Source organism: Takifugu rubripes, chromosome 15 (genome assembly GCF_901000725.2).
Source record: "Takifugu rubripes chromosome 15, fTakRub1.2, whole genome shotgun sequence".
Classification (NCBI taxonomy): Eukaryota; Metazoa; Chordata; class Actinopteri; order Tetraodontiformes; family Tetraodontidae; genus Takifugu; species Takifugu rubripes.
In genome coordinates this window covers 6,665,862-6,693,757 of record NC_042299.1, presented here as the reverse complement: position 1 = coordinate 6,693,757, position 27,896 = coordinate 6,665,862, and the positions used below count along the sequence as shown (strand labels likewise).

The window sequence follows — 27,896 nt, the reverse complement described above, 5'->3', positions numbered from 1 at the left end:
TTGACTGCAGGCTGAACGGCCTGCGTGTTTGTGATAACCAGCCGCACCTTATCTCTCACCTCATTTATTTGACTAATATTTCTATTAAACTAATTTGCTCGTGTAATAATAAACCGCCCCCAAGCATGTTGAAGATGATAGGCTGGACAAAGGCTGACTTTGAGGATGAAAAAGTTTTGTCCTCACATGCAGGACGAAAGCTCCATTATGTTTAATTTCATAGTCACATCTATTGTTCTTTCATTTCTCATGTTATCAAAGCAAATGGCTGTACCTTTGCGGGCTCAGACTATCGCAGTCATTTAGAAAATACAAAAGGACAAAAAGCACAAGTACAAAAGCAGCCACAGAAAAGATAAATTCAATGTAAAACCCCAAAATTGGAAGCATGCATATTGACTTTTGTCATCTGAAACATCTGGGGAACATTTCTGTTGTGTTGCAACGTTAAATGTGTTGGTTAATGGTGATGATTCTAAACTTTCTTGACATCAGAACTTCTTGAACAAAGGATGTCACATTATCAGGTGGGAGCTTGGCTGAAGAGCTCACTGTTCTCTGATATTTTTCTTCGTTACTTGTGTTTGTGGTCAGCTTTTTGACTTTTTGTGGAGCTTTTTTTGGTTGACCTTTTGTCATAAATTCCACCCTTTACATCTCTTTCTTATCTCTTTTGCCCCTCCCCCCTCATAATTGCCTGAAGTCTTCCAGCTGCTCCTCCTTGTCTCACTTTTTTCCTTCTGTGCATCAGCTGTGCTCACCTTCCCAGCTGACCTCCATCTTCTCGTTTCATGTGGCACAAAAGATGTTTCTTTGCATCATTATGTGACAAATGGACAGCATCTTAGTAGTGTGGTAGTATGTGATTGCTTCCTTGCATCAGTTAGCACCGGCTGTAACTCAAGATAAGCAACGTCGCATTTGTCGATTAGCAACTTTTAAACGATCACTTCTGCTCCATTTGTCCTAAATCAAAAGGCTTTGACGAGGACAGCTGCCGGAGGGCTTTGTGACCTGCTGCAGTTCCGTTTTTTTCTATGATGCTGAGTGCAAATGCATGACGGAATAAACTTCTCTGTTAGATGAGAGTAATTACGCTGCCAGTGCTCCCAGCTGTTGCACTTCTCTTGTGGAGACGTGTGGACGATCAATGCTCCCATTATGAGTTCCCTTTAATATCTTTATGAAAAGCTGACATCTGGAACCACAAATGTTAACAAAGCTGCCTTCGTAAACACTTGAGGGTCTTCTAGCACATTGAACAAAATGCTATTTCAGTGCAGTGGCTACATCAAAAATGACAATTATATATATTATATATATATATATATATATATATATATATATATATAACATTCTTACTCCAAAATGTGTTATTCCAGAAAACAAATAAGATTCATCATGCATCACCCTGAAGCAGGTGGGTTTTCAGTGTTTAAAGTATGAATATTGAGATGAAGCCCAAGCAAAATACCAGGGATGAGAGGGGCATTTGACATTTTACTGGCTGTCAAGTCTTCCGACAGTCATCCAGCTGTTATTACTGCAACCACACTGACATTACCCACACGGGAAGTCACGGCAGGTGGATCAGCAACAAATATGTATTCCTCATTATATCTTAGTCAGGAAAATGTGGAAATAGCTCTAAACCCTGATTACCAGTGGCTGGATAAGAATGGATGATGTGGCTGATCTCCAACACGGCGACGCTGCAGACTGTCACAAGGACAAGTGCAACGCTGACAGCTTCTTTAGGCACAGACAATTTCACACATGAAAGATTTACACCCAAGCAATAGGAAAGCAATCCATCTGCAGCCTCTGAGGTGTAGAGGAGTAAAGAAAAGGAGGCTGTCAGCTTCTGAGGTAGCGACGCATGTCTAGGAATACAGATGGCAGCAGCCTTGGAGGCTTTAGGCGGTAGAAGAATGAGAAGGTAGTAAGAGCCTTCCAGGAGAACACAAGTCTGGAGAGGGATAAAGTCCCTGGACACTGTTGACGGCTCCGCAACTTTACTTGGACTGAGCAGCAAAGCTTCACTTGTTCAGCTGATATTAAGGCTAATCAGCAGCAGCATCCACAAATGGAAGATTCTGGAAATATTAAAAAAAAAAAAACACTCTCTTCAAAAGGACATGCAATAATCCAGAATCCAGAAGTGGTAAAACCCAAGTCTACAGTTTTATAACAACCATTGACTTGTTAGCAATGTGCAGAGTCATTAACCTTCAGTTATTCACTCATTAAAGCACGTGTGCTGGTTTTAAACTCTCTAAAATCTTTTAAACTACATGCTGTTTTTGGTTCCACGCAACTGAGTTAGCAGAAGCTGTCACCTGCCTCCACAGATGACATCCCAGTCTTCTCAGAGACCTTGGTGACATCAAAGTTCATGTTTTATCCAGTTGATAACATCCTGGGATTAAAGGAACAAACCCTCTTTGGTTCTTTGCTGCTCCGAGAAGGCATCAAAGCAGACATGTTAACATTTCTGAGAACAACTTCTTGCTGTCACGAAGACTCTGAAGGAGTTTTCAGGTGAAAACAAAAACAGCCTGAAAGCACAGCGATCACTCCTTTTCCATCTGTCCTGGGCTGCACTGATGCTGGGAAATAGGTGAAGCCTTCTGCCAGTCACACCCGCCTCAAGGAAAAGACATTTTTTACAAGAGTTCAGTGAGAAAAAAAAACAAAACTTTTGACTGTCTGGGCTGTTACTCCTCTCACTGCCTCCAATACAGTCTGCTTTAATTTTGCATGGACAACAATGAAAATGCAACTGTTTGTTGTGCTCGGTAAAACTGACCATTTCCATCCCAGTCACGTAATACTCTACAATTATAATTAGAGGTCTGAGCCCACAGGTCACACATGGAGTTTCCCAAGGCTGTTGGTTATCTAATTAAACTTGAACAAAACATGTAACAATGCTCATCCTGACCATATTTTGGACCCAGGGACTCATCAGAATCTGGAAGAAGATCTTTTCTAAATCACTCTCAAAAAAGGGCTGATCATTTCTATTCCTTTATCTTACTAATTCTTATGAAACTAAAGCCCCATAAAAGGAAAATAATCACAAGATTTTGCACGGATCTTTAGAAGTTATTTTACAATTGCGCCACTTAAAGCGCTTGTTGTTTTGATGTTCTATTCATTGAACTCCCATAAATTTCCTTGAGCCTCTATAACCAATTTCCACCAGTGTTGAATTTTTTTTGTTTTAAATAAGTAAATAAACAGAAAACCTGCTTGAGGGGAGGAATACTAAAACTGCTGATCAATACTCTTCTATCTCTGTCAAAAAGACTCAAACTACACCAAATTGGCAATAGCACAAAATGTAGAGAGAAACTATATGTGTGCAAATGTTTAAGACCTGATTATTTTAAAGCCTTCACATTAAATGTTACACTTTCTCACAGAATAATTGAGCTGTCAGTCGTTCACATCCTTCCCCACTATGAGAACTTCAGTTTCTTAAAAATGCTTTTCTGTTATTTCCCAAGAGATGTTCCCTCATTCTCAGCTCTCAGCTTCTGAGGAGATTCTTTCATGACCCCTGAAGAATAACTCTTGTTTCTAGAGCGCTGTGTCAAAAAGTCAGACATCAGAGAATGAGGTGGTGATGGCGGCGCTGAGGCATGAAACAAAAGCTGTAATTTCCTCAACCAAATTTAGCTGCGAGGTTCGCTTCCTATGTAAATAAGGGCGCCTGTATAAATGTTTCATTCAGGCTTAGCTGCAACAAGGGTCCACTGAACATGAAATATACATCACAACTTTGTGCGTGTGAACCCATATAGTGTACGTGCATTCACAGTGAGTTCTAATGAGGGTGACCCAGCAGTGAGGTGATATCAGAGCAGTCCAGCTTTCTTCAAGTCAGGAGGAAACAGATCATTCCAGGTAATGAAGGTGTTCTGAAGCAATGTAACGCAATAACTTATGCTGAGCCAAACCCAGACCTCTCCATCACCATCTGGTGGGAGCCGTTCGTTTTTCCCTCTTCACTCCCTCTCCATTAGTGGTTTGATAATTGTCCCTCATTTTCAACTTTTACCTAGCAGGATTTTAAAGATTTTCAATTGTTAAACCAACACAAACTTGTAACTTTAAAGGTCCACCTTTGCTCCGGCAGCATGACTTACTGGTACTTGTTTTGTATCAGGGCACATCGACATAACGTTTGAATCTAAAACTCTTCGACAACGGCCTTCGCTGCTAATTCAGCATCATTAAATTCCTTATTGACTTATGACCCTTTGTGCTCCTCTGAAATGGGTCTGCTTACAGAGAGGATCACTTTCTGTGACACTGGAAGCACAGACGTCGCACAAGTGCACACGAGAGGCTCAAAGCACAAAGTTTTGCTTTTATGAATACTTTTGACAATAGTTTTACTGACACAAAGGACTATATTTCATCTGGATTCATACTGAGCTAAACTGGCCTCCAGGCGTGCAGCAGTGACCCATCTGCACATCCATCTGATCCCTGCGGCTTGCTTTGCTGCAGAGCGACCGGGATGTGTGTGTGATGCATATGTTTGCAGAAGTGTGTCCTGATGAGAAGCTGCTCGGGCAGGAGCTCCCTCTGCACCCTGAGCCCAACACCATTATGTGGTTCAGCAAAACAGAGCTTGTCACACCAGGCGGAACCACTCAGAATACTACAGAACCAATTAACCCAGCAGCACCAGAGTGCTGGAGTCTCAAATAGTTATAAAGACCAGAGTAGAGGTTAGAGTCTGCAAACATCCCAAGGCTAAATGTAGCTTCTATGTGATGGGCGAGGAAAAACCCGAACAAAGCATTTAAAGTTCATAAAATACTCCAGATGCCGCAGAAACTTTTTTCTATAGCTCTCTTTACTCATCCGCTGGTGCAGCTTTCTCAGTTTTGAACATCCTCTCAAGTGTGACAGACCTAGTTTTGAGCTAGTGATGTTCAAAAAAAGGCTGATTTGGCTGAGTTTAGTTCATGAAACTGGGGACAAAAATCTTCAAGTGCAGCTTGTTTGATATTTGGGTTTCATTTTGGCGCTAATGATTGTGTATATATATAGACTTTTTAATTTGGTCCCTCTGTGGGGAAAGCTGTAGCTTCGGTGGTCAGTGTAGTTGGAGTTCGGACCACTCCGAGTCCTCCTCAAAGGCTTCTGAAGTGTGTTTGAGTTCAGGCGGGTGGCTGTATGAGTGGGAACTCGATAATTTGGCTTTGTTTCCATTTGCCGCTGCTCCGACCCTACATTATGTCACCAGCATAGGATACAAGCACACAGTTGGGGATAGTGTCATAATGTTTTTGGTTAATGTGGAGCTTCCAAAGGCCAGAGCCATAGAGAAAGTAGAGCTACTCCTCAAATGTTCAGATTTACAGATTTACCTGGATTTACTTATAGTAATTTCATGTTAATATTGAATATTGGTTATTGGTTTTCAGGCCCAGCTATGCTTGCAGTCATCAGACATTCTGCTGTAGTTCCACAGAAAATACTGGATTTACAGTAAATGTGACTGAAATCCATGTCCTCCATTAATATTTCAACTCGTGCATCAGTCATTTAGACTAAATAAACTTGCTGGGCTGAGGACTCCTCTCATCCGTCATACTCCAAAACATATTAGCTTACCTCAGTATGAATTATTCAATGAGCTATTCATTATCCTGGACTGGTCCTGTGCACAGAGGACAAGTTCCATCAACAATGAACTCCCTGCTCCTCTCCGAGGACTTGGGAAAGCTCTCAGAATAATTGAACTGTGGTTTGAAGGATTTGGGGCTTCTCCTTCAATCTCACTGTACTGAGACGAATGCAGCTGACCGCAGTGATGGATGCAGACGGAGGGTTTCTTTGTCTGCAGCCAAAGCCTGATCAGGACAAACAAACCAGATCAAAAGATGTAGGGGTTTACTTTAGAAGAGCAGAGTTTTATTGTCATAAATATTATTTTCCTCAGGCGGTGAAAAATAATCAGATGTGCAATGATGAAGGTCATCTTTGCTGGATATGAGAAGCACAATTCATAAAGGCTGATTGTGGTGTTGTGTCGCTCTCCTTGTTTACCGTCTCTAACGGAAGGAGGTGTGTTGATATCTGGCACCGCTCTGGAGCGCTCACAGGAAACCATATCAGAACTGTTCCTTCTTACCCAGCAACCAAGCCTCCAACACAGTTAAATGGAGACAATCAACAGACATTCAACTGCAGCATTAAATCTGTAACCTTTATTTAACGGTAAGGAGACAATGAGACAGAAGGAGGAAGCAGAGGGGAGGACAGTATGTAGAGCTGAGAGATGGTGGACAAAAGCACATTTATTTTATACAACCATTAATGCAGAAAACAGAATGGAGACAGTAAAGCATTGTGTTTAGCAAGAAATGAAGCAGCGCATCATTCTGGGGCACCTTAAACTCCTAAACAGTCATTCATTTCACAACTGAAGGACAGGAACAATAGAGACACGTTTACTGATCCCAGGGAAAAAGCACACGTATTCTGTTTAGGGGCCATTCAAACATAATGAAAATTGAAATAACCTTGAGAAGAGTTTCACATCTTTTCCAGTTGTGCTTTTGTCTGTATCAAATCAAATCAAGTGTTTGTTAGGCCAGAATTTTCTCTGCATGGCTGAAGAAACGTGGGAGAAACGAGGCAAACAACAGAGCAGCCGTCACCATGGACACGCTGCACCTGGCCGCTCGGTCAGAAGGTGAAGTTGTCATTAGAGGTTCCAAACTTTTCTGTCAGAGTTCGACTTTGTGCTGTGATTTGAGCGCCGTCCCTCAAATATCATCTGCTGCTGTGACTGTCTGTCTTTGTGTTAAAGTTGGTTCAGCAGTTCCACAGCGCGACAAACGTCGCCCACGGATGGTTTCATCTGGAAAAATGAAAATATGGAGGTGCCTGGTGTGAAAACTCTTTGGAAACATATGAATGAAATTTGGGCCCTTTTTTGCTTTAATGTTCCCTAAATAAAATGCAGCGTGGATGTAAAGAGGACTGGATTTCAACAATGACTCGTGGTGTTTCCACAGAAGTCGGCTCCTCTGCGTCCTCCACATTCTCCTCTGAGGAGAATGGTGCTCAGCAGCCAGAGGGTACACTCCTACTCAGTGGCAGACTGGGAGAAGAACTCTTCTTCTGGAGCTGCTTTGTTCAAACATAACTCTTCCCCCCCCCCCCCTCTTCGCTCTTATAACTGAATCATCTTCTCGTCGGTGAAAAATAAAACGTCAGTAAGATTTCGATTTTAGATTAGTTTGAGAAATGGTTGAGTGACACGACAAAATGTCCCCAAATTTGAACTTGCGGTCCTGCGCAGGTCCGACCCTGAGAGGTGAAAACAGAGGAATTCTCACATCACAAATTCATTCTGCATGTTAATGAACTAGAAAGGGCACAGTATCAGATGTCACCTCCCACACATCCCTGCAGGTATCCAGTCTGTAAATAACAAGTTCCAAGCCTTTTAGTTTCTAAAAATGAAGAAGCTAAAGGGATTTGATTATCCAAACGGAATTCCAAATATGATTTCCCTCCTAAAACAGGCACGCATTCATAAAATATGCATGATTATTCCAAAGAATCTGACTGATTCTGATTAATGTAGAGAGATTTTAATGAATAAATGTTGCAGTCTGAATCTACTGCCTGTCTTTATTTCCCTTTTAAGCTCTTTATTCAGAAGAACCTGTACCTTTAAGTTTGAGTTTTGTTTGAACCAACTTAAGTTCAAAATAAAGGTCAGAATCACAGGAAAAAAAACATTTAATGCAACAAAAAAGTAAAAAGCTGCCTCGCAAAATCAAATGTATTTATCTGCTCCGAGCTGATTTAAAACAGGCTGCACAGTCACAGTATGGCGGGAATAAGTATATTCCCTCTTATGTCACCCATCAGAAGCACCAATCAAATCACCAGTGGAGATGAAAAAGGACAACATTTTCAGATGGTGAGCTATTGGAAGGAAGGATGGTGGTTCAGGTGTGTGGAAGTTGCTGTCTGCTGAAGGTCAGTGATGGAGCTAATGCTAATGGAGCTAATGGAGCTAACTTTAGTCCCTCAGCAGAACCTTCTGTCCAAAGCGAGACACATTGTGTCCAGAGACACAATCAAGCCACTATGCCTTTGAGATCAGTGTGACTAAAAGACGAGCTAACAGTCTGAAACAAGTCTGGTTCAAGAGCAAGTCCAAACTACCAGAGCAGATCCGTGGAGAGGGAGTGAAGAGGGGCATAAAGAGGAGAGAAGATGAGTGGAGGTGAGCGGAGAGCGGGGTGAGAGGAGGTGAAAGATAAGTGCTCTGAGATGGGGTGCTGCCAGCTGCAGCATTCAAAGCACATCATTTGCTTAAGTTTGTGTGAAGAATCAGCTGAAAAAGTTTAGGAATTCTAGCATTAAAGATCAGGAGTGACTCACTGGGTCATTTCAGTGAGGCTTAAAATGGGGACTGAGAGTGAGAGTGAGTCTCTCTGCAGACAAACGGGCAGAGAAGGGCATAATTACCTTCTGAAGATTCCCTTCAGACGTCTCAGAGACTCCGACTAGGAAGAGGCAGCCAGGAATGAGCTGAAATATATAAAGGAATTAAAGATGAGGAGAGTGAACAAGAATAAGTGAGAGGTGCAGGGAGAGAGACATCAGTGCTAAGTGCCGCGGTGGTTAATTTTCATTACCCGTTATTAAAAGAGCCACATATTATCCAGGTCAGGGCAGGAGAGGCCCCCACACAGCTGGTGCTGAGAGTCCTCTGGGTCCTTTTAAATTTAAATGGTCTTCTGACAGGTGCTGCAGACTGAGCCAAAGAGGGACCGAAGGCGATGAGGTTGAAGGAGCACGAGAGTTTATAACTAATCTGTGGAAATGATGAGGAAAGATTGATGGCTTAGAGGTCAGGGGAGATGGGGAGACTGACAGCAACTAATGCTGCTTGTGAGATGGAGGGAAAAGTTCACTGGCATCTAAAAAATGCAAATATAAAGAAACTGCACAGGCAATGTGGAAGTTCTCATAAGGGCCCCCTAACTGCATCAAATTCAGGTTTTTATGAGTTCTATTTTCAGGTTATTTGCATCCAGACAGAGCTTCCCTGGCTCCACTTGGCTACAATGGGAGGAGGAGGAAACACATTGTCCATGGCACTTAATGTTAATGGTCAACTCCTTTTCTCCTCACACACACACACACACACACAAACACACACAGAGTAAATGGAGCTGTGTCATTAGGCTGAAATCCTCCCTTTTCCATGGAAATAAAAGGTACTTTTAATGGCTCACTTCAGCGATGAACTAATTTAAGAATAATTTGAAAGCAGGATTTAAAACTGAATGGATGCTGATTACAGTAGATTAGCTGCTTTTTGGACCTTAGAGCCGTAATCAGGAGCATTGATTTGCGCTGCTGCTGCAGAGCAACAAGAGAGAGCTGGAGGTAAGAAGGTAAATTACAGACACTGTAGGGTCTCTTCCTGCAGTCTTGTTAAGATTTTCACTCTGGTGCTCGGTGTTATGCCTGGTGGTTACTCTAATTAGTGTTTATGCATACCAAGACCAATTTTACATAAATGGAGGTTGTTTTCTACATTTTAGAGCGTGACCAGGGTATTCAGTGCATGGGCCTAAATGAAGAGTGTTAAAATGACCGAATTCATGTCACTTTAGCTGAACAACAGACAAAATGGTGAGAAGAGAGATTCAAAAAGACACTCAGACTTTAAAATTGTTATAACAAATTTCGAAGGTAACACACCCCCAAAAAAAAAAACAGTTATATGAGTTTAACTGGGTGACTCTGAATGATGAGATCAACACACACGCACACACGCATTTGCTGTGAGACTGCAGCAGCATTTCACTCCATCTGATGAGTTACTTTGACTATAAAGCTGTTGGGACTTTTCTCAGTCACATGTCACCATGTTATCTGATGATGCTGATGAGTAAAAATGAAGATGAATTTAAAAAAGGGGGGGTGAAGTTTTTCTTCATTTTGGAAAGTACCTGTTGGTTCACAGTGGTTGGTTTTCCTTCTCGATCCCATTTCTTGTACTGGGAATGTGCCGCCCATTAGAAAGTGAGTGGAGGTTTCTCACACAGCAGCAGAACAAACAATTTCATTTATCTCCCAGAAAGCTGTCCTAAACACTCACCATTAATAACCAGGGAAGGGAGCCGGACACCACATTAACCCCAAACCACAATGTTGTGTTGACTTACTCCTGTTAGACTTGGACACATTAGTCTCTGTGGTTACAGAGCTAGCCGCTAATGTGCTGCCCTCTGTGTGTTCAGTCTGAGGAAAAGTCAATGTTTTGAGGTTGTTGTCATCCATGAATACACACCAGTGCCTGTGAAATGGGAGGTGACTTTTGATTGGGAATAAACTGGAGTATAGTGTGTTTTATGGAACCAATAGAGAGATGAAATTACATTTTCCATGTTTCTGCATTTCAAACCGTTTTGGTGAACCTGCAGGCTGAACAGAGGAACAGCTCCATGACAAATCAGTCTGTGTCATGTTTTATTCTGATGACACTCTGAGACGCAGACAGGGATTTAAAAAGGAAGATGAAGGCAACAAAGAAGTAAGTGGGTGCTTTAAGACAGAATGTTTCTGCCCAGAATGAAGAGCTCACCACATCCCAATAGACTTTTCAGCTCGATGGCTTAGATATTTGTCTGACCTTGATATTTCTTCAAAACAAGTCAGAAAAAACATCATTGCAGCAATGACAAGCAGATGAGCTATATCCAGGACTGGCTCACAGCCTTATAAGGGTCACGGAGTGATGGACAGATGAATGGTGGGAACTTACAGCGTAAACCATTCAGCATCAGGCACAGATGTTCATTTCTTCAATCTTATAAAGAGGGTTTATGTTGGCACACCAAGGCTAAATAAATGGGAATTGAATGCCTCATTGCGTAGATCCACCACAGACATGCAAACTGAGGCAGTGAGGTGACCAAAGGTTAGACTGCGTGTCTGTAAAGGAAAACTGTTGGGCTGTGTTCCTCAAATTCATCTGCAGCATCTTTTTACTGGCTTAGTTTTCTGTTTGAGATGGTCTAAATTTAGACAGCATGTGCCACCAGAGACAAACGTGTTTATAGTTCTCCTTGAAATATTAGAATGAAAGAAATATTCATACCACCCTTGAAAAGACTCCAGAATAAGAATTTCTGTTTCTTTCCTAAAGTGCATCCTCTTCTTTGTTTTTAAGACTCCCATTGTACCTAGCCTTCACACTTCCCTGACCAAAGACGGGTGGTGGGTCCAGGCCTCGAGGGCCACATTCTAGCTGGGTTTTCTATCCTACCAGGCAGGAAAATGTCTTTCGCCATTGCAAGTGAGAACCCAGATTGAAGAGTTGTCTAGGTCAGAAAACCTTGGTGGATTGCGGCCCTGGAGGCCCGTGTTCCGCCACTACTGCACTCTAGAGACATAATCTGATCTGGTGTTCTGTAAACAGAGCCAGTCAGCACACATGGGCTGCGTGTGGTAGCCACCTAAGTAACAAAAGTGAAGCTACTTGATTTTCTATCTTTTCTATCTAACAACACCAGCAGAATCGAGGTGAGATGTGTAAATTCCCTCTACATTTAAAGGTCGCCGGTTCATTTATGATGATAATAATCATAATAATAATGTAAAATGGAACAGGTCTGTTTTGTTTGTGCATCACTGAGATGAGTGGATCCCCTCAAGTCAATGTATTCAATAAACACTGCTGCATATAGATGAGGAATTTTACTACTGCTGATATGCCATTAACCCTGACCTTTGACCCCTCGATGGAAGAGAATGAGCCACATATGTGCAGGTTCTTAATCCCAAACATGCCTCCTGTAAATCACAGCCTGCTCAAATGAGATTAATTCACAACATTGATATTTGTGTGTCGTTATTTAACCTTCATTTAACCTGGAAAATCCCATTGACATTACAGATGTCAAGGGTGTCAAAGTCAATCAGGTCAGCAGCAACTGTGGAAACAAGAGTTTATTTTCCTTGAGCCTCGTTTACAGATAAATTACGCTCGGATTTATCGCATAGAGAAAAAAAAAACATCGGCCAGGAACCAAAGAAAAGCAACTCTGACCAGATAAAACCAGTGAGGTAACGTTGTGAAAACTCCACTCGAGGCAAGAAACTAGAAAAAAAAACCTTTCTTTACAATAGGAAATGGATGGATTCTTTGCAGCTTGCTGTGGAAATCGCTACAGCAGAATCTTCAGATTCTTAATTTCTATTGAACCTAGTAAAACTGAAGCTTTTCTCCAGGTTGACCTGGAATAATAACCAGAAATGGTGTCAGGAGTCATGCCACCAATGCTGCCTGAGCCATCACTGTACCAATAGAAACATTAGATATAAAAGCATTTTTATATGATTTGTTCACTTGTTAGAGATCAAAAAAGCGGTGGGAGGAGGTTCCAGGGAGACTGGCCAAGATGACTTTTCCAACATCATATTGGTCCTTAATTCACTAAAAGGGCAACATAAATGTGCAGAGTTAAGGGCACAATCATTACATTCTCACACAAAACACACACTTGGTCCCTATTCACTCTTTTTAAAATCTGTGTGTCTGCTATTGGAGTCTAATTTCACCCAGTGGTTTACCTGGGACAGGTGTGTGACAGGCTGCAGAGGGGGTGAAGCATGCGGGACTGGGCCAGACACTGTTGTGTCGTTTTGGTGGAGCAGTTAATCTGAATCAAAGTGCTGCCGTCTCCAAACATCCATGCATTTGCATGTGTGTGTGTGTGTGTGTGTGTGTGTGTGTGTGTGTGTGTGTGTGTGTGTGTGCAGTGTCTGCCTGCATGCTTACCCTTTACAAATGCCACCAAAGGTCAGAAAGTGATAAGTCAACGTAGCACCACGCCTGGCAAGACTACCTGATACTGAGCACTTTGCTAAAACATAACAGGTGCCTTTATCAGAGGGCAAACACAAATGAAATGGATGTGATTTAATCAGAGTTGTTTGGGGTTTTCTTGGCACAGGTTGGATGGAAGAGCTCGGGCCTGTACAGCTTCTGTGACCCGGCATTCTCGAGGCTGTAAACGGGTCACAGGTGTTCAGACGAGTATTGATTCTCCCCTTTGTCCTCGGGTCAATATTTTATTCCTTTGATTGTTTCTCTAAATCAAACTCTGTCTGACATCCTGCAGGTTGGCGAGTGAAAATCTGCTTCTTCTAAACTTGACATTTACGGATGAGTTCTGTCAGTTCTGGCAACAATGGCTTGGAGCACATCTGAAGCATATCTCAGCCAACATCTTCAGAATGTCATTAAAGTTTCTAAAGCATCGAAACTCCATGTTAACATGAACTTTGAGCATCCACTCTCTCAGCATATGAGATCGCACCACTGCAGGTGTAATATTGCAGTAGCAGCGTGTTTTGTTAATTATGTTGCCATGGTGACAGACAGAAGCCCATTACCCCACTTCTGCAACACTGTGTCCACTATGTCTCCATGGAAACTAAAACACATCTGTCATATCTCTCCAACTTTTCCAATCGCCTCTGGAGTGGACTATCAGGACTTTGGTCACTATGGCGACACAGTTGCTCACAAATTTGCACACAATTTCACATCAGATCAACAAGTGTCTGCAGGACATATTTGTGCATCGCTGTTATGCAGATCTCCTCCAGTGTTTTCGCAGTTCCCTGAATTAATCCTGACACATTTTCCTCAGTGCCTGCTGAATTACCTTGGAGTAGATTCACACTTTTTTCTGCTCCCGTCTGAGCAGATCTGTCTTCATAAACGGTGGAATAACTGAGAAAATGGATTAGACCCGCCACGCCAATATTGGTTTCTGTCTGTAATAGTTTTTCTCTCCATTTCACTGCCATCTGCTTGTATTTCTTTCCCTTCTAGACATGGACTTTCTCCGCACACTCTGGTTACATCTGTGTTTGTTTGACATTAAAAATGAACATTTAAACGGCTGCAGTTGTCTCATAAGTGAACATGCTGAATGTAAAACTGCTTTTAGGGCGTCTTTGGACTTGAATTATAGTTCCTTTTTCACTAAATTCTTCACTTCACAAAGGTCCAAGCAGCTCCACAAACAAGCAGACCTACATGAAAAAAAGATGTTTGAAATTGACTAACCCTTCTCAGAACCCCAGTTAGAAAGAGTTTCCACACGTCGCCAGACCTGTTTGTCCTTTCATGTTCTGCGGTGTGTCGGAAAACATGTCAGAGGTGGATATTTTCCATTTGCCTCTTTGACAGGCAAGATAATTGGCTTTCAGTCACACCGAGATGTCGGAGGGTTTGTGTTTTTTTCTCAGGTTTTAGATTTCATGAAGTTCTCAGCTTACAAGGATGCAAATCTACAAATACTTCAAGAACCACAGGAATTAATGGATTAATATGGTTCAAACGAAATTACACAATGTCTTTTCCAAGTTCTTTTTTCAAGTCCTCATCAAACAAGCCAACATGGTGCTGATTAGGCTGATTTCTGTGTTTACACTTGTGTTATTTCTGTGATTAGTGTGTGTAATAGTTAGATGTGTGTGCAGCACCACACATCCCTCATTCTGGTCCTCCCTGGTTTTCCCTGGTGAGAATACGTATAGATTCCCTCTGGGAAATTGTGTTTCTATCAGGGTCTCTTTCCAGTTATGTGTGCCCAGAAAGTCTCCAAAGGGAGACGTCTGCCAGGAAACGTCCTGATGGCTGAACCACCTCGATAGGCCGGTCTGACCTCTGTGACCTCTCTCTAAGGCTAGACCCTCCTCAGAAATCCTGGGTCATCCACTCATGTCCCTGATCTCATTCTTTCAGTCAGTACCCGCTGCTGAGGGCTGCAGGTGAGCGCTGGAACATCATATGATAAATGAAGAGCTTTGCCTCACAGCTCAGTGTCCTCAACACAACGGTTCTGGACAGAATTAGAGCTGATGCTGCATTGTTCATCACTCAGATGCACTTGAACTCTTCGGCTCAGGGAAGCAACTTTCTACAAACTCCGAGGGAACGAGTTTCACCAAGGTTAGCAGGCAGCAGGCCAGTGTCGCGCCCTCTTTTGTGAAACGTAGCACTCCTACGAATATGGTCCTCCATGTTTAACGACTTTAATCGTCTGTGTGAGTGATGGTGCTAAAACACATTTCAAGTAAATGTTAATCTCATAATCATTTCCGCTGACAACACACAAGCTCGGGTAGCTTTTAGCCAGAAGTGATTTATTCATGGATGAAGTCTTATTGCTCCTCGGTGTGGCCCATTTCCTTCGTCTCATGGGATGTCATATAATGCTCAACTTGTCATTCTGGCTGGGTGAGAGAGCTGTGCACAGCAAGTACGAGCACACCGAGGCCACTCCACATGTTATTACTGCTCTGAGGCATCTCATACTTGATGAGAAAAAAACCCAAAGTGTAAATTGTAAAACCTGTTAGTGTTTTGGCACTCTGTCACTTTCCACTTTAAAAGTCAATCTGTCAACATACAATCAGCATTTCCCTGCACTTATGAGCCATGTAGCCATTCTATTTCCACGCTCTACTGTCAGAGATAGCCATTAAAGAGTTTTTATTGGGCCCAGCTCCACTACCAAGAGAAAAAGGTAATGCAATTGTCTTTACTCTAGTTAATATCATTTGATGGTGTCCTCACGTCATTCTCTCCCTGTTGTGTTACACTCTCATCTCGGCTCGACCATTAGTCGGGCATCATGGGCCAGGCAGTTTGCACGTGAGAGCAAGTAACACATTAAACAAATGACAACAAAGAGTATCATTATTCAGGCCACATAATGCAGGCAGCCAGGCATTCGAGTGCTTTTAAAGCTTTCTCATCTGCCTGGCTGCATCCCCAAAATTAAAACTCAGGATGTGGCCAATGCAGCATGTTTCAACAGCCTCCACTGTTGAGTGAGTGTGTATTTAATTTTCAACTTTAGGCAAACTATCCCTTTAATAGATGCACAGTGTATGCACTGGGAGTGCAGGGAGAATGGCCCTGCATTTCTGCATTAGGGAAAGGAAATGTGCACATTCAGATTATGATAAGATATTGTACTTTTTACCGTGATGTCAGGTATTTCAAGTGAAAGTAAACATAATGTCTATTGTTTTCAATAGATTTAAAAAACAAAACACTGGAATAGGAAAAACAGTTGACGGGAAAATTGGTTAAAAAAAATCCTGAAAAGAAATAAGATGAGAAATCCGTTGAAATGAGCTTTGCTGCACTGTTCTGGTTCTTCGTGTCCCACCTTTATTCATTTGTTGGGCTTTGGCTCCCTCGTGTGGTCACAGAAGGAACCATACGTTAACTACGCAAACACAAATGAGAACGATCCTGTTTCATTTAAGCTCGAAATCATTTTTCAGACAGTGTGAAACTTGTTAATATGAGGTTTGTTTGATTTTTTGCCAATGTAACTGTAACACACTGGCAGATCCTATGTTGTATCGTCATGCTGCCAAATAACACGGTCAAACTGTTCAGTGTCAACAGTCGGTAAATGTGAATTTTCTCTAGAATAGGCTGTATCGTGTTACTTTTCCTTCGCGTGCAGTTGCGCAATGCTTTGGCGTTTTATCGTGATTTGAATCCATCGCGTCCAGTGTGCGCTTCGGCGCAGCAATTTAAAAGTACCTTCGACTGACCGCGACGCCACCTTTAACAACTATTCATAGAAGAAAACATGACGCTGAGTAATACAGGAAGAGCCACCAAAAGACTGATGTTTCTTTAAGCCAATAGCAGATCTGCAGTATCTACAGTAGTCCCGCCTTTTGTAAAAACTGACCAATCGCTGTTCGAGATGAGAGCTTCCGCCATAGCGTCGGAGGACGTCCATTGTACGGAGCTTTCTGAAAGAATACCGCGATTGTTAAGGTGCAGGTTGTTAAATGCGAGATTTCTTTAAAGTTCTGGCATTCATTGAAACTTGCTGTCGCAGAATTTAGCTCGGAATAGCACGCCTTTGTTGTTATATCTAGATTTAACAGACACTTGGTGGTTTGTTGCAGGGACCGACAGTGGCGGTATCACCATAGGAATTTGTCCGTTAGCGGCAGCTCAACCACCTTGCGATCCTGTTAGCATTAGGGGCTAGTTGACGTTAGTGCCGGGCGTTTTGTGGCACGAGTCCATGAACGCGTTAATATGCCCTTAAACAAATTGGTTTGCGTTTGGAAGTGAGTCGTTGTCGCCATCAAGTGCTGTGGGTTCGCTAACCCGACACGTAGCCGTGCTAGCTAGTCAAGGCTACCGGATTGTCTTTCACAAAAGGACAGCGCGTGAAGAGAAGTGCTATTTAAGCAAACACGGACTCCGGTGCTTGTTTTACCGTTCGAGTTCAGGCCTCAAAGAGCATTAAGATCGTGCAGAATGAATGGCTTCAGCACAGAGGAAGACAGCCACGACGGACCGCCTGCTCCGCCGTTTTATGGACAGAGCTGTTGCTTGATCGAAGACGGGGAACGCTGCGGACGGTCAGCTGGAAACGCCTCCTTTAGCAAGAGGATCCAGAAAAGCATATCGCAGAAGAAGCTCAAGCTAGACATCGACAAGAGTGTAAGTGTCAGTCATGTGTTTTTGACATGCGATGGCGAGTTCACGCTCTAAGTTTGTCCTGCGGGGCTCTGCAGAAGTTCAGGCTCCGCAGCTGTCAGCTAAAGTGAGTTAGCCGGTGTGTCACGAACCAACAGGTTTCATTTTAAATCCTAGCCTCGTCGATGTTCATGCTACTGCCGAATGTAGCAAAGAAAGTCAGAGTGCTTAACTGTCAGCTTATAGCCAGCCATGGTGCAGGAAACAGAACCAAGAGCTTCGTGCTGCCGCCTCCGCAGTTGACCCTAAAATGGCTGTTGCTAACAGTTGCTAAACACGGTTAAACTGAGCCACCTCCGGCTACCAGGAGTAGGGGCTTGAGTTTACAGATTACTTGTATACAGCTTTGTGCTCTCGATCTGCAAAGGTTTCCCTTATTACCCAAACGATTGATAGTTTTAGTCATAAGTCATCACAAGAAAAGTGAGTCATCTCCAAATAATGACAAAGCAGGAGGTAACAGAGCAAAATGCACCACCGGACAATCACAATATACAGAGAAGCAGCAAAACGCGATCTACAATAAGAATTATCTAGTAGAGAATTTTGCTCAACTCAAAATAATGTCTCTGTTGTCCCAAATGAAACATCAGATTTGGTGGTTTGTCCTCTCCAAACATGTTTTGGGGTCGCGGGGGGAGGGATTCAAATGGATTTTGAAGCTCTGGCAGTATCTTTCCGTGCTTTATGAGAGTCCTGTCAGTATCTGTTCCTTTTACTGGAGTAAATTAACTCACCACAAAGGCTCAGCAGGCTTGGGGGCAGGCTCATTTTCCTGCCATGAGTAATGTACTGTGGACCCATAACTGGGTACTTAAGGCAGCAGGATGCACACACAATGCACAAAGAGGTTAAGGCCTTTCAGCTCAAACAGCCCTGTGGAAAAGGAATCATGAGTATGAGCAGTTTGGGGGCTCTTCTCCAGGATTAGAGATCACACATGACAAGAAAATGGTCCAGAAGGTGCAGCTGGACTCTGCAGTGAAAGGAAGATGTGAAGAAATGATCCCTAGCAGAGCCAAACAAGATTTAGTTTGCTCCATTTCCGAGCTGCTGTGTTTGGATTCTAGCGTTGTTTGCAGTCTTGTCTCTGTAAATATCTGCCTGTATATTTGTCAGAGGACTTGTCCTTAAACTCTCCTGGATTTGTTGACGCTGTAGGTGCGGCATCTCTACATCTGCGACTTCCACAAGAATTTCATTCAGAGTGTCCGCAACAAGAGGAAGAGAAAGACCAGTGATGATGGAGGAGAGTCACCAGACCACGATGTGGAGGTCCCTGAGGTAATGTGGGCTGGAACCTGCTGCTCACCTGTGTGGTGGGCCATTCCTTTGACTCTATCTTTGGCCTTCGTTGCTTTAGGTGGACCTTTTCCAGCTTCAGGTCAACACGTTGAGACGCTACAAGCGACACTACAAGCTGCAGACCAGGCCTGGACTGAACAAGGCCCAGCTGGCAGAGGTGAACACACGCAACAAAGTACAGACAGAAGCCCGTTTGAATTTGGGGAAGCTAAAATATTGTGCAGCACATCCGAAACCCTCTGAGGTCCTGCTTCTCGCACATTTACTCTCAGATATGTAACATTCTCCAATGGTGGGGTTTTATCTCTTGTTGAAGGACCTCTGCTTTTGTATACTTGGTGCAGGTCGGTGATCCCCGGGTTGTCCACCAGGTGGTGCTGTTTGCTAAAAGTTTTCATTCCGTTCAATAAGGGAAATAATACTGATTTAAAACATCTTCCCACAGTGTTTTATTACCTCACCCTAAAACCTCTTATGGGACATAGTCTTGACTGACTGCTGGGATATATGTCTACACCTCCAGTAACCCTAATGGTGAATAAATGGCTGTGAAAATTGAATGGATGGAAGGAACATTGAAGACTATTGAGCGGCCTCTCATTAGGTGTTCCTCTAATGGCAACACACATTGTGCCACAGGCTTAAACCTGTTCTACAGTAATTGGTCTCGGTGAAATTACGAAAGTAATTTGTGAAATCAACAGGTGGACTCGATGCAGCTGGCTCGGGTCTCACGCCGACAAATACCTTGTGTATGTATGTGTGTTGGTTTGTGAAGGGTAGGAGGGACGACCGGATATAACTCCAACAGTCAACTTGGTCTACAAGTTAAATGTTTCCCCAGACTGTGGGGCAGGTACAGGCCCTCCTATTAATGAGACCGCCACGTCATTAATAACAAACCAGTCAACGGCACACAACCAGTTACAGCTGTCCCAGTGTTCAGCTGCCAGGATGTGTGGGTCCCCCCCTCTGCTACATAAATCTAAAAGCCCAATTGATCTTCAGTTAAATCTAGATTAAACTCGTTCCACTGGAAAATAACCTAATTTCAGTGTCTTCTCTGGATTGGCCATTGCTCCCATGAGTCTGTGTGAAGGGCACTGAGCAGCAGCGGCTAGATGTCAACTAGCAGCTGACATTAGAGGTCCTTCTGTGGCTGGATTATAATCAGGACCACATGAAAGTACAGGTGTAAATATATTCAATATTTTGAGGTCATGTTGTGTTCTGTTCTGGCAAACCACTTCTGAGTGCAGTCACATGCACTATAGCTACATTAACCTGCGTGTGACTCTATGGCTGTTTCCGAAACCACCCCTATACCCTACATAGTGCGCTCAAGAGTGTGGACGCCATTTTGAAATAGTGTCCGAATTGTTAGTGAGCATCGCTGTACCCTATCTAGTGCACTCAATGTATCCCACAATGCACTGCGAAAAGTAGTGTACAAGCGAGCACCCTAACTCGGAAAATGCATCCCATCAGCCGTTACGGTATCCGTAAAGGCTGATGGGATACATTTTTTAACGTAATTTCTACTGTGCGGTTTGATATATGACATTTTTGGAAATAAGACATTTTTTTTCAGTAGGGGTCCAATATGATCATCTTAAAATATTACAACATAAATGTGTAAACAAAAAAAATCAATCTTCACTGATCACTTAAAATTGTTCTTCGGAATTGTCTGTTGCTCACCAGGCAACAGAATCTCAGTAAAAGAATATTTTCAAAGATGAAAAGTAGCTCTGGATCCATTTTTTGATTAAGAAATTGCTTTATTAAATGTTTTCACTACAGCAGAATATGACTTGAGAATGTGCCATTGAAAATGTCAAGGGACACTAATTATTTTAGGTATTAAGTAATTATTATAGTATTAATATTGACATTAATATTTCATTTTATTATATAAAGTTAATTATCGGGTAAAATGTTGCATTTCCATAAAATGACCGCTGAATGTATTTCTGATGGGTTAAAATAATTAAATGGACCTGGCCACTTTTCCCGGCGACCGGTTCGTAATTATTATGCGACACCATGACGTCACTTTACGTGTGCCGTAAATGACGCCGTTGTCCGAATACTAGCTTTAAATTGAGTGCGCTACGTAGTTCACTCAATCCATGTCCGCCGTGTAGTGAGTAGTGAACAGGGAACGAGTGTGTGGTTTTGGAAACAGCCGTTATCTGATGCAGGGTGAAAATAAGAGCAGGACTTCACAGGAACTTCACGGTGCTTCTTTTGAGTTTGAACGGAAAATGAACTGAACCTTCAGTTGTAGCAGCGCCTCCTGGTGGCACACTGGTGTTAAATCTGTATTTATGCGTGAGACTGACGCGATGCCCAGAATGTTAGTTTTAAGATCCTTGCAATAGAACAGTAAAGGCTGCATTTAGAGGAGAATAAGACATAATGTTGAGCAATGAGTACAAACAAGCCTATATTAACATTAGCTGTGCTCTCCAGCTCTACATGCAGTATATGATGCATTTTGTGTTGTGATGAGACTGACTTTTCTTCTCTGTTTCAGACGGTGAGTCGCCACTTCAGGAATATCCCTGTCAATGAGAAGGAGACGCTGACCTACTTCATTTACATGGTGAAGAGCAGCAAGAGCCGCCTGGACCAGAAAGGCGACAGCGGCAGCAAACCTCTGGACTAAAGCTCCCGGTATCGCAGTAGCAGTAGTTCAACAGTAACCGCAGAAACTTGGACGTACTAAACAGCAACAGCTCCTCCCACCCCACCCCCACCACCACCCCCACGCCTGCCCACAAACTCCTGTCCTGAGAGGACAGTTATCAACAGAGGAGCAGGACAGGCTGAGAAACCAAACCCAGCTGACTGTCCTCCACCACATTCCCTACAGACTGTTGAGGATTAGGACTCACTCTACGGGTTGAACCTACCGTAACGTCACTTGTCAATATGTACAAAAGAACAGCGCCTGATCTTGAATGAATGCAATGTACAATATATCTGCCTTAAGAGTTAAAGAGAAAACATCTGGTTGTTATTGTTTCTTTGCTGATTTGACTGTTAATACTTTCACCATGTGGAATGCTCGTGCCAAATCTGGAATTGGGACATGAGAAGGTTTTTTTTTTTTTGTTTTTTTTCTAAGTTGGTAACTGAATGTGTTTGGGAAGGAGGAGTCATCAGGACTGGAGAGAGTTCCAGCCAGGGTCGAAGGTGGACGGCGGTGAACAATGTAGCGTCATTCTTATTTTCAGGACATGATTTCATCATTTTATTTGTAACTGCATCTCTTTAGTTCAGCCTTAATTTGTAGCTGATTCATCCTCTGTGTGTGCGAGGGAGCGGGGAGTCAAGAGTAACTATTGGCATCAATTTAAAAAGAGCAAGAAGACTTTATCGGGCCACATGCATTTCATAGGGCTGTCTCAAGGACTCGCAGAACTTTTAAATAATAAAAAGCAGAACCTCTACCATGATTGTCAAAAAAAATCACATTCTAGCAGCTCGTGGTCTTAAAGTTTTAGATGTTCGTTTCAAAATTTCCGAGTTCTGCTCTAAAGCTTCAGCACGGGTCAAATGTGGTGCCCATAAATGGAACATGTGTTCAAAACAGCCCCAATTGTCACTTTTAATTAAAGAGATTGGGAGGTTGTCTGTGTCTTTAGGACCGATTTCAGTGAAGAAGCTCGGGCGTGAATTTTCCAGGTTCTGCTGCGATCTCCTGGAAACTTTTGGGTTTGGCTTTTTTATCAGAAACTCTTAAAACTCCACCTCTGTGCACACAGCGTTTAAATCTGCTCTGTCATGTTTGGTTCAACGCTGTTCTGTGCATTTTTCTTTTTCAACGTCTGTTTCAGTTTTATTTGTAGTTTTTGTTAGTGTCATGTAGATAACACCAAACTTTATTAACATAAAGGACCGACCACATTAACCTAATTGTTTTATGGGTAAAAGTATTTAAATATGGCTGCTTATTGCTCATGATGATAATGATAATAAATGTATTGTACAGGATCATCCGTCTTTTCAGTGGTTGCACACTTTCTACTTCCCTGCACATCCACGGTTTTCACCAAACCCAGAAAGAAGAATATTTTATGATCAGACACTGTCTTGATTGTCTTAATTAGATCTTGCAGTTAGTTTTATTTTTAAAAAAGGAAACACTTAAAAGCACAAGTTGCTTCGAAAATTCTAATCATTAATAGATGCTGAGGTTTTTGCAAATCTCCACCGTTTATCGAGAAACTCTAAAAAAAAAAAAAAAAAAAACTGCGATAACGGTGAATGTTAAATAAGTCGTTAAGAATTTTCACCTCTGAAGATGCCACTTGTACGTGCGTGCACATCTTAACTGTGTCTGGTTCCAAACAGATTATTTAAAGCACTCAAACTTCAGGAAGAAACATGCATCGAAGCAAATTCCTTAACCAGAACTAAACTTTGGGTCAGTTTTATTTATAAAATGTAGATTTTTAATGATTTGAAAAAGTTAGCCTCTTCTATTTTGCGGAGTCAATCAGTGCTCTTGATTAAGTACTTTTTCATTTTACAAGTTTCTTGTTCTTTGGATCAGCTTGGTGAAGTTATAGACAAAAGATGAAAACACAATCTAATGCTGCTTTTATGTACAACACTGGAACTGTCGGAGCTGCAGAATGAAAGTTCGGTCTGATGTGTGAAGCTTTAAAGCCCTCTACGTCCCTTCTGCTATGTTTTTGTAGTAACACAAAGTGACCGACGGGTGTCGCTGTAGCTACCATGTTAGTTTTGGGGCTTTCTAAAACCAGACAAGAAAAAGAAATGACATTATTTTTCTTATTTTGTTTTAAATATTCTAGACCAATCGTGGCACCAGTCAAATGTCCATAAATTTAAGAATTTCAAAAGCCTTTTAATATGCAAAAGATTATAGAATTACCAACATTTGGCAAAAGAAGATAGACGCATAAAAGTAAATCGGACTGCGTGAAAAGTCTGGACGATTTTAAATTTAAAAGTCCGACGCTGGATCACTTTTAAAAGTCTGTATTTTCATGAGGACATCCGTGAATTGAACAAAATAACTGAGGGTACTTTTTGATAAATACGATGGAGTGGAAAATAAATAAATTGATTTGCAGCGTTTCTATGAAAACATTAACGCGAGTAACAATGTAGAATAAACACAAAGATTATATAATTTATTAATCTTAACTATTGTACAGAACTGTTTACACCCATTATATGCTTATAGTCTAATAAGAATTAAAATAACTAAAAGAAAAACAATAAAAACCTTCAACAAATCATAAAATAATTCATTTATTAACGGAACTATATAGAACTTCACAAAGATTACATTTCCATCCACATTTAGCACAGTAAAACACCCCTTGAAATCTTGTTTAATTATTGTTTTCTTTTTAATTATTCTAGTTGTTTTTCTGTTGTTGTTTGTCTGTTTAACATCAAAGATGCGCCTCAACATTCTATTGGGTGTTTTCAGAGCGGACAGTGACAATTAATTCATTTCTTTGAGGTAGATTCAGAAAGAAAATCAATAATTTTCTACAAGAAACAACAACCGGCGCTTTTATTTTACAGTACAGTAGATTAAGCTGAGAAAACGACGCGCCCAACACGGTGGGATGAAACCGAGTCTTGGCTTTTGTTTATTTATAATGTTTATTATGGACTTTAAATTTAAATATCACATTTACCGAAATATTGTTGTTAAAAATGTCAAAACAGATCATTATATTTCTCGGCGCCATTAAACGAATATTTCAAAGCAGCCGAACTGCGTTGCATATTGTCGTGTGATTGGACTAAAACCTGCCAATTAACACCTGGGGAATCAACAATCAAACACGAAGATGTGAAATTGTGTAATTGGGTAACATATAATTTACCAAACACACCAGCGCCCTAAACAAATAACCCATTCTGCACCCTGGTTGTTATCAGAGTTTAAGAAATAACAACAACAAAAAAAAGTTAAACTAGGATTCCTTCATTGAACGTTTCTTCTGATTCATTTTTTTTTTCTGCTCCAGCGCCAATAAATGCATAAAACACCAACTCGAGGACGGATAAGTCGCTTTTTTCCCCCTTCCTTTCTTTTTTAGGGGAGACAGATGTTGTTGGACATTGTGGCAACATCTGGTCGACAGTACTGGAGGACTGGAAACATTAAAAAAGCAGAAACTGCACAAATATCAAACAGTCAGATGTGAAGCTGGAAACCACACCAGAACCACAGGAAGGTCAACCAAGTGTCCGCAGCGCTGCTCTCCTCCGCCGGTTACCTTCACTGCGTCTCCACGGTCCAATCTCTCCAAACATGCGCTCCGTCGCACGGACGCGGCGCTGGGTCCACTTTCACCCAGACAGTGGTTTTTATTCTGATCCCAGTCTCTGTTCTTTCGTTTTAGCTTAGAGAGGAAGCGGGTCACTGGTTGAGCTCCAGAGCCCAGACCTGCTGCGGCCACCCGGTCCGACCCTTCACCTTCTTCTCGGTTCCTAAAGACTCCTGCAGGCCGTCAGTCTGCGATACCAGAAACACACCAAGTTATCATCATCAACAGCAGCAGCAGCAGCAGCAGGAGGCCACAAACAAGCCTCAGTCTGTCTGGACTTTCTCTGCTTATTATTACTACATTTCCTGCTACAGCGCAGGACAAACGAGAGCCGAGCAGGAAAATGTGGTCGACTCACGTGATTTTAGTAAAAGCAGCGATACCGCAGGGTCAAAATAATCTCACACGTAAAATATGACCTCAGCAAAGATCGTAGAGGAGCAGCATCAACACACAGCTGGAGCGGGTTTATTATCCCTTGTTGGCACAATCACTCGCCTTGCGCTGTTTTTATAAACGCATCTTTTTGAATTTGTAGCTGCATTCATCTATAACTAAACGTGTATGAGGTTTTAACCGACGTCTAGGAATAAAAGTGCTAATTTAAATGATCAGAACCCGCCTGAAAACTGTCCGAACGCTGCAGCTTAATGAAATGTGTTTTACATGAAATGGAACAGAATGTTTACCAATTATGCTCTGATACAGAGGCGATGATAATATTATATGGAGCACGTTTTATATTGTGCAACACGCTAATTAGCACTAAATGTGTTGTCTTATATATAGTGATTCAAAAACTATATATATAAATATATGCATGTGTTAAATGTTCTACTGTTTATCGTTTTAACGCGAATAAACTATTTGTGTGTACAAATGGGGTTTTTTTGGAATATTGTGATAAATTTATGAGGCGATGAATATAAACCCGTGTAGCCTTTCTTCTTGATCAAAAAATTTTTTTTGCATATTTATACACATAGATAGATAGATAGATAGATAGATAGATAGATAGATAGATAGATAGATAGATAGATAGATAGATAGATAGATAGATAGATAGATAGATAGATAGATAGATGCATTACTACTATGAAAACTATTGTTATTATATGGTGAGAGTGTATTTTATAAAATTGAACTTTAATTCGTGGGTAACTCTTTGCGTTTTTTCTGGCTTCTTATCGTGAATAACATGAATTATACCCAATTGGAGGCTCCTGTTTTGGTTCTGTACGTTTACAATTTTGTTTCTGGCTGAACTTTAGATATATTTAAATTATAGTTTATATTTGAAGCGTGTTTTCGAATGTTGGAGTTAGAATAATTAAGCAGTTACGTTTTCAACACGTATCTCATTTAGAACTTACCAGCTCTCGTTTTCTTTTTAGATCCCTGTTGTCATATTTCTTAATTTCGGCTTTAAAACCTTCTGTCTCCCCGGAGTCTTTGGCCAACACCTCCATCAGGTAGGCGATGTAACTGGTGGCCAAGCGTAGAGTTTTGATTTTAGACAGTTTTGTGTCGGCCGGGACGTTTGGAATACACTCCCTCAGTTCGGCAAAAGCCGTGTTGATGCTCTCCGTCCGCCGTCGCTCCTTCTTCGGCCCGGAAGTCCGCCTCTTCCCCATCCCCGCCTGCAGTCCCTCCAGCCGGGCGTCGTGCGTCGATCCTGGGGCGCCGAGCTCAGCGGGTGGGTAGGGCGCCTGAATCTGAAAGTCCGGGGGCACCTCGCCGTGGTTAACCACCCAGCTCTGGAAGTAGGGCGCATCCTGGTGACACCGCTGGACGAAAGGGAAGGGTTCGTGCATTAAGTGGTGGTGATGCTGGTATCCCCCGATGAGGTTCATATTGTGCGGAATAATGAACGTGCTCGGTGCCGTGGTGTCCGTCGATCTCCGTCTGTAGCTGCCCCAAAAGGATGTCTGCTACGAGGTCCGCGGGGAGCAGAACTCATTCAAAGCTTCAGCAAGAATCCAAGCACACACTCTCCGCTGAGGTTTACATCGTCGACATTGTGCTGCGGCTGAATTCTGGGTGAAAATCTTTGTAAATCCTGAGCGCAAACCTCGGCCTCTTTTTTTGAGATCGTTCTCCAACTAAGCTGCTTTGATTTGCCTTAGAAATGTGACCCGGATGGAGGTGCGAGGGCCCCCCGGTTTATATGGTTTGGAAGTGAGCGTGGAACAGAGGCAGCCAATAGAGGACGGAGCCCAGAATGGGAGGAGTGTCTGGAGAGCTTCTCAATAACATGTGCCATGGTGCAGCAGAGGTGCGCAAGGAGAAAATACCTGCGCGCCGTTTATTACACAGATGTGCATATAGGACTGGAGAAATCAGGCTTTAAAACCGAATTCACAATAATGCTCGAAGATAAACAGGCAGACCTTTGTTTTGGAGAGAGTTTACGCAAAGACTTTACGCACAGTTGGCGCTTCATCCGCGCCTTTGTTTACGCGCGGAAGTTAATTGGCCACGTTATTTTATTTGTCAGCTCGTGGTCGATCACGTGGACTCTGTCACCAATCTGATTTAAAATCAGCAAATTCAGTTTGAGTTTAGAAGTTGCACCGTCAAACCTGAAGAAGCAAAATAGGGAAAATCGGATCCTCCCAGTAATTGACAGAATAATTCAGGTACGGACGGGATAT

At 42.2% G+C, this 27,896-nt stretch overlaps 2 protein-coding genes across 2 annotated transcripts; one reads left to right on the top strand and one right to left on the bottom strand.

Moving 5' to 3' along the window:
* The first annotated feature begins 16,828 nt into the window (after window positions 1-16,828).
* On the top strand, window positions 16,829-22,915 carry sap30l (sap30-like). Its single transcript, XM_003970807.3, has 4 exons — window positions 16,829-17,572; window positions 18,770-18,892; window positions 18,972-19,070; window positions 21,453-22,915. The coding sequence occupies exons 1-4, from the start codon at window positions 17,387-17,389 to the stop codon at window positions 21,582-21,584; spliced, it is 540 nt and encodes a 179-aa protein (XP_003970856.1). The 5' UTR covers window positions 16,829-17,386; the 3' UTR covers window positions 21,585-22,915.
* Window positions 22,916-24,058: 1,143 nt separating this feature from the next.
* hand2 (heart and neural crest derivatives expressed 2) lies at window positions 24,059-27,403 on the bottom strand. The gene is made up of 2 exons (XM_003970808.3): window positions 26,616-27,403; window positions 24,059-25,430 (listed from the first exon to the last, which is right to left on the bottom strand). The coding sequence occupies exons 1-2, from the start codon at window positions 27,093-27,095 to the stop codon at window positions 25,335-25,337; spliced, it is 576 nt and encodes a 191-aa protein (XP_003970857.1). The 5' UTR covers window positions 27,096-27,403; the 3' UTR covers window positions 24,059-25,334.
* Between the last annotated feature and the right edge of the window lie 493 nt (window positions 27,404-27,896).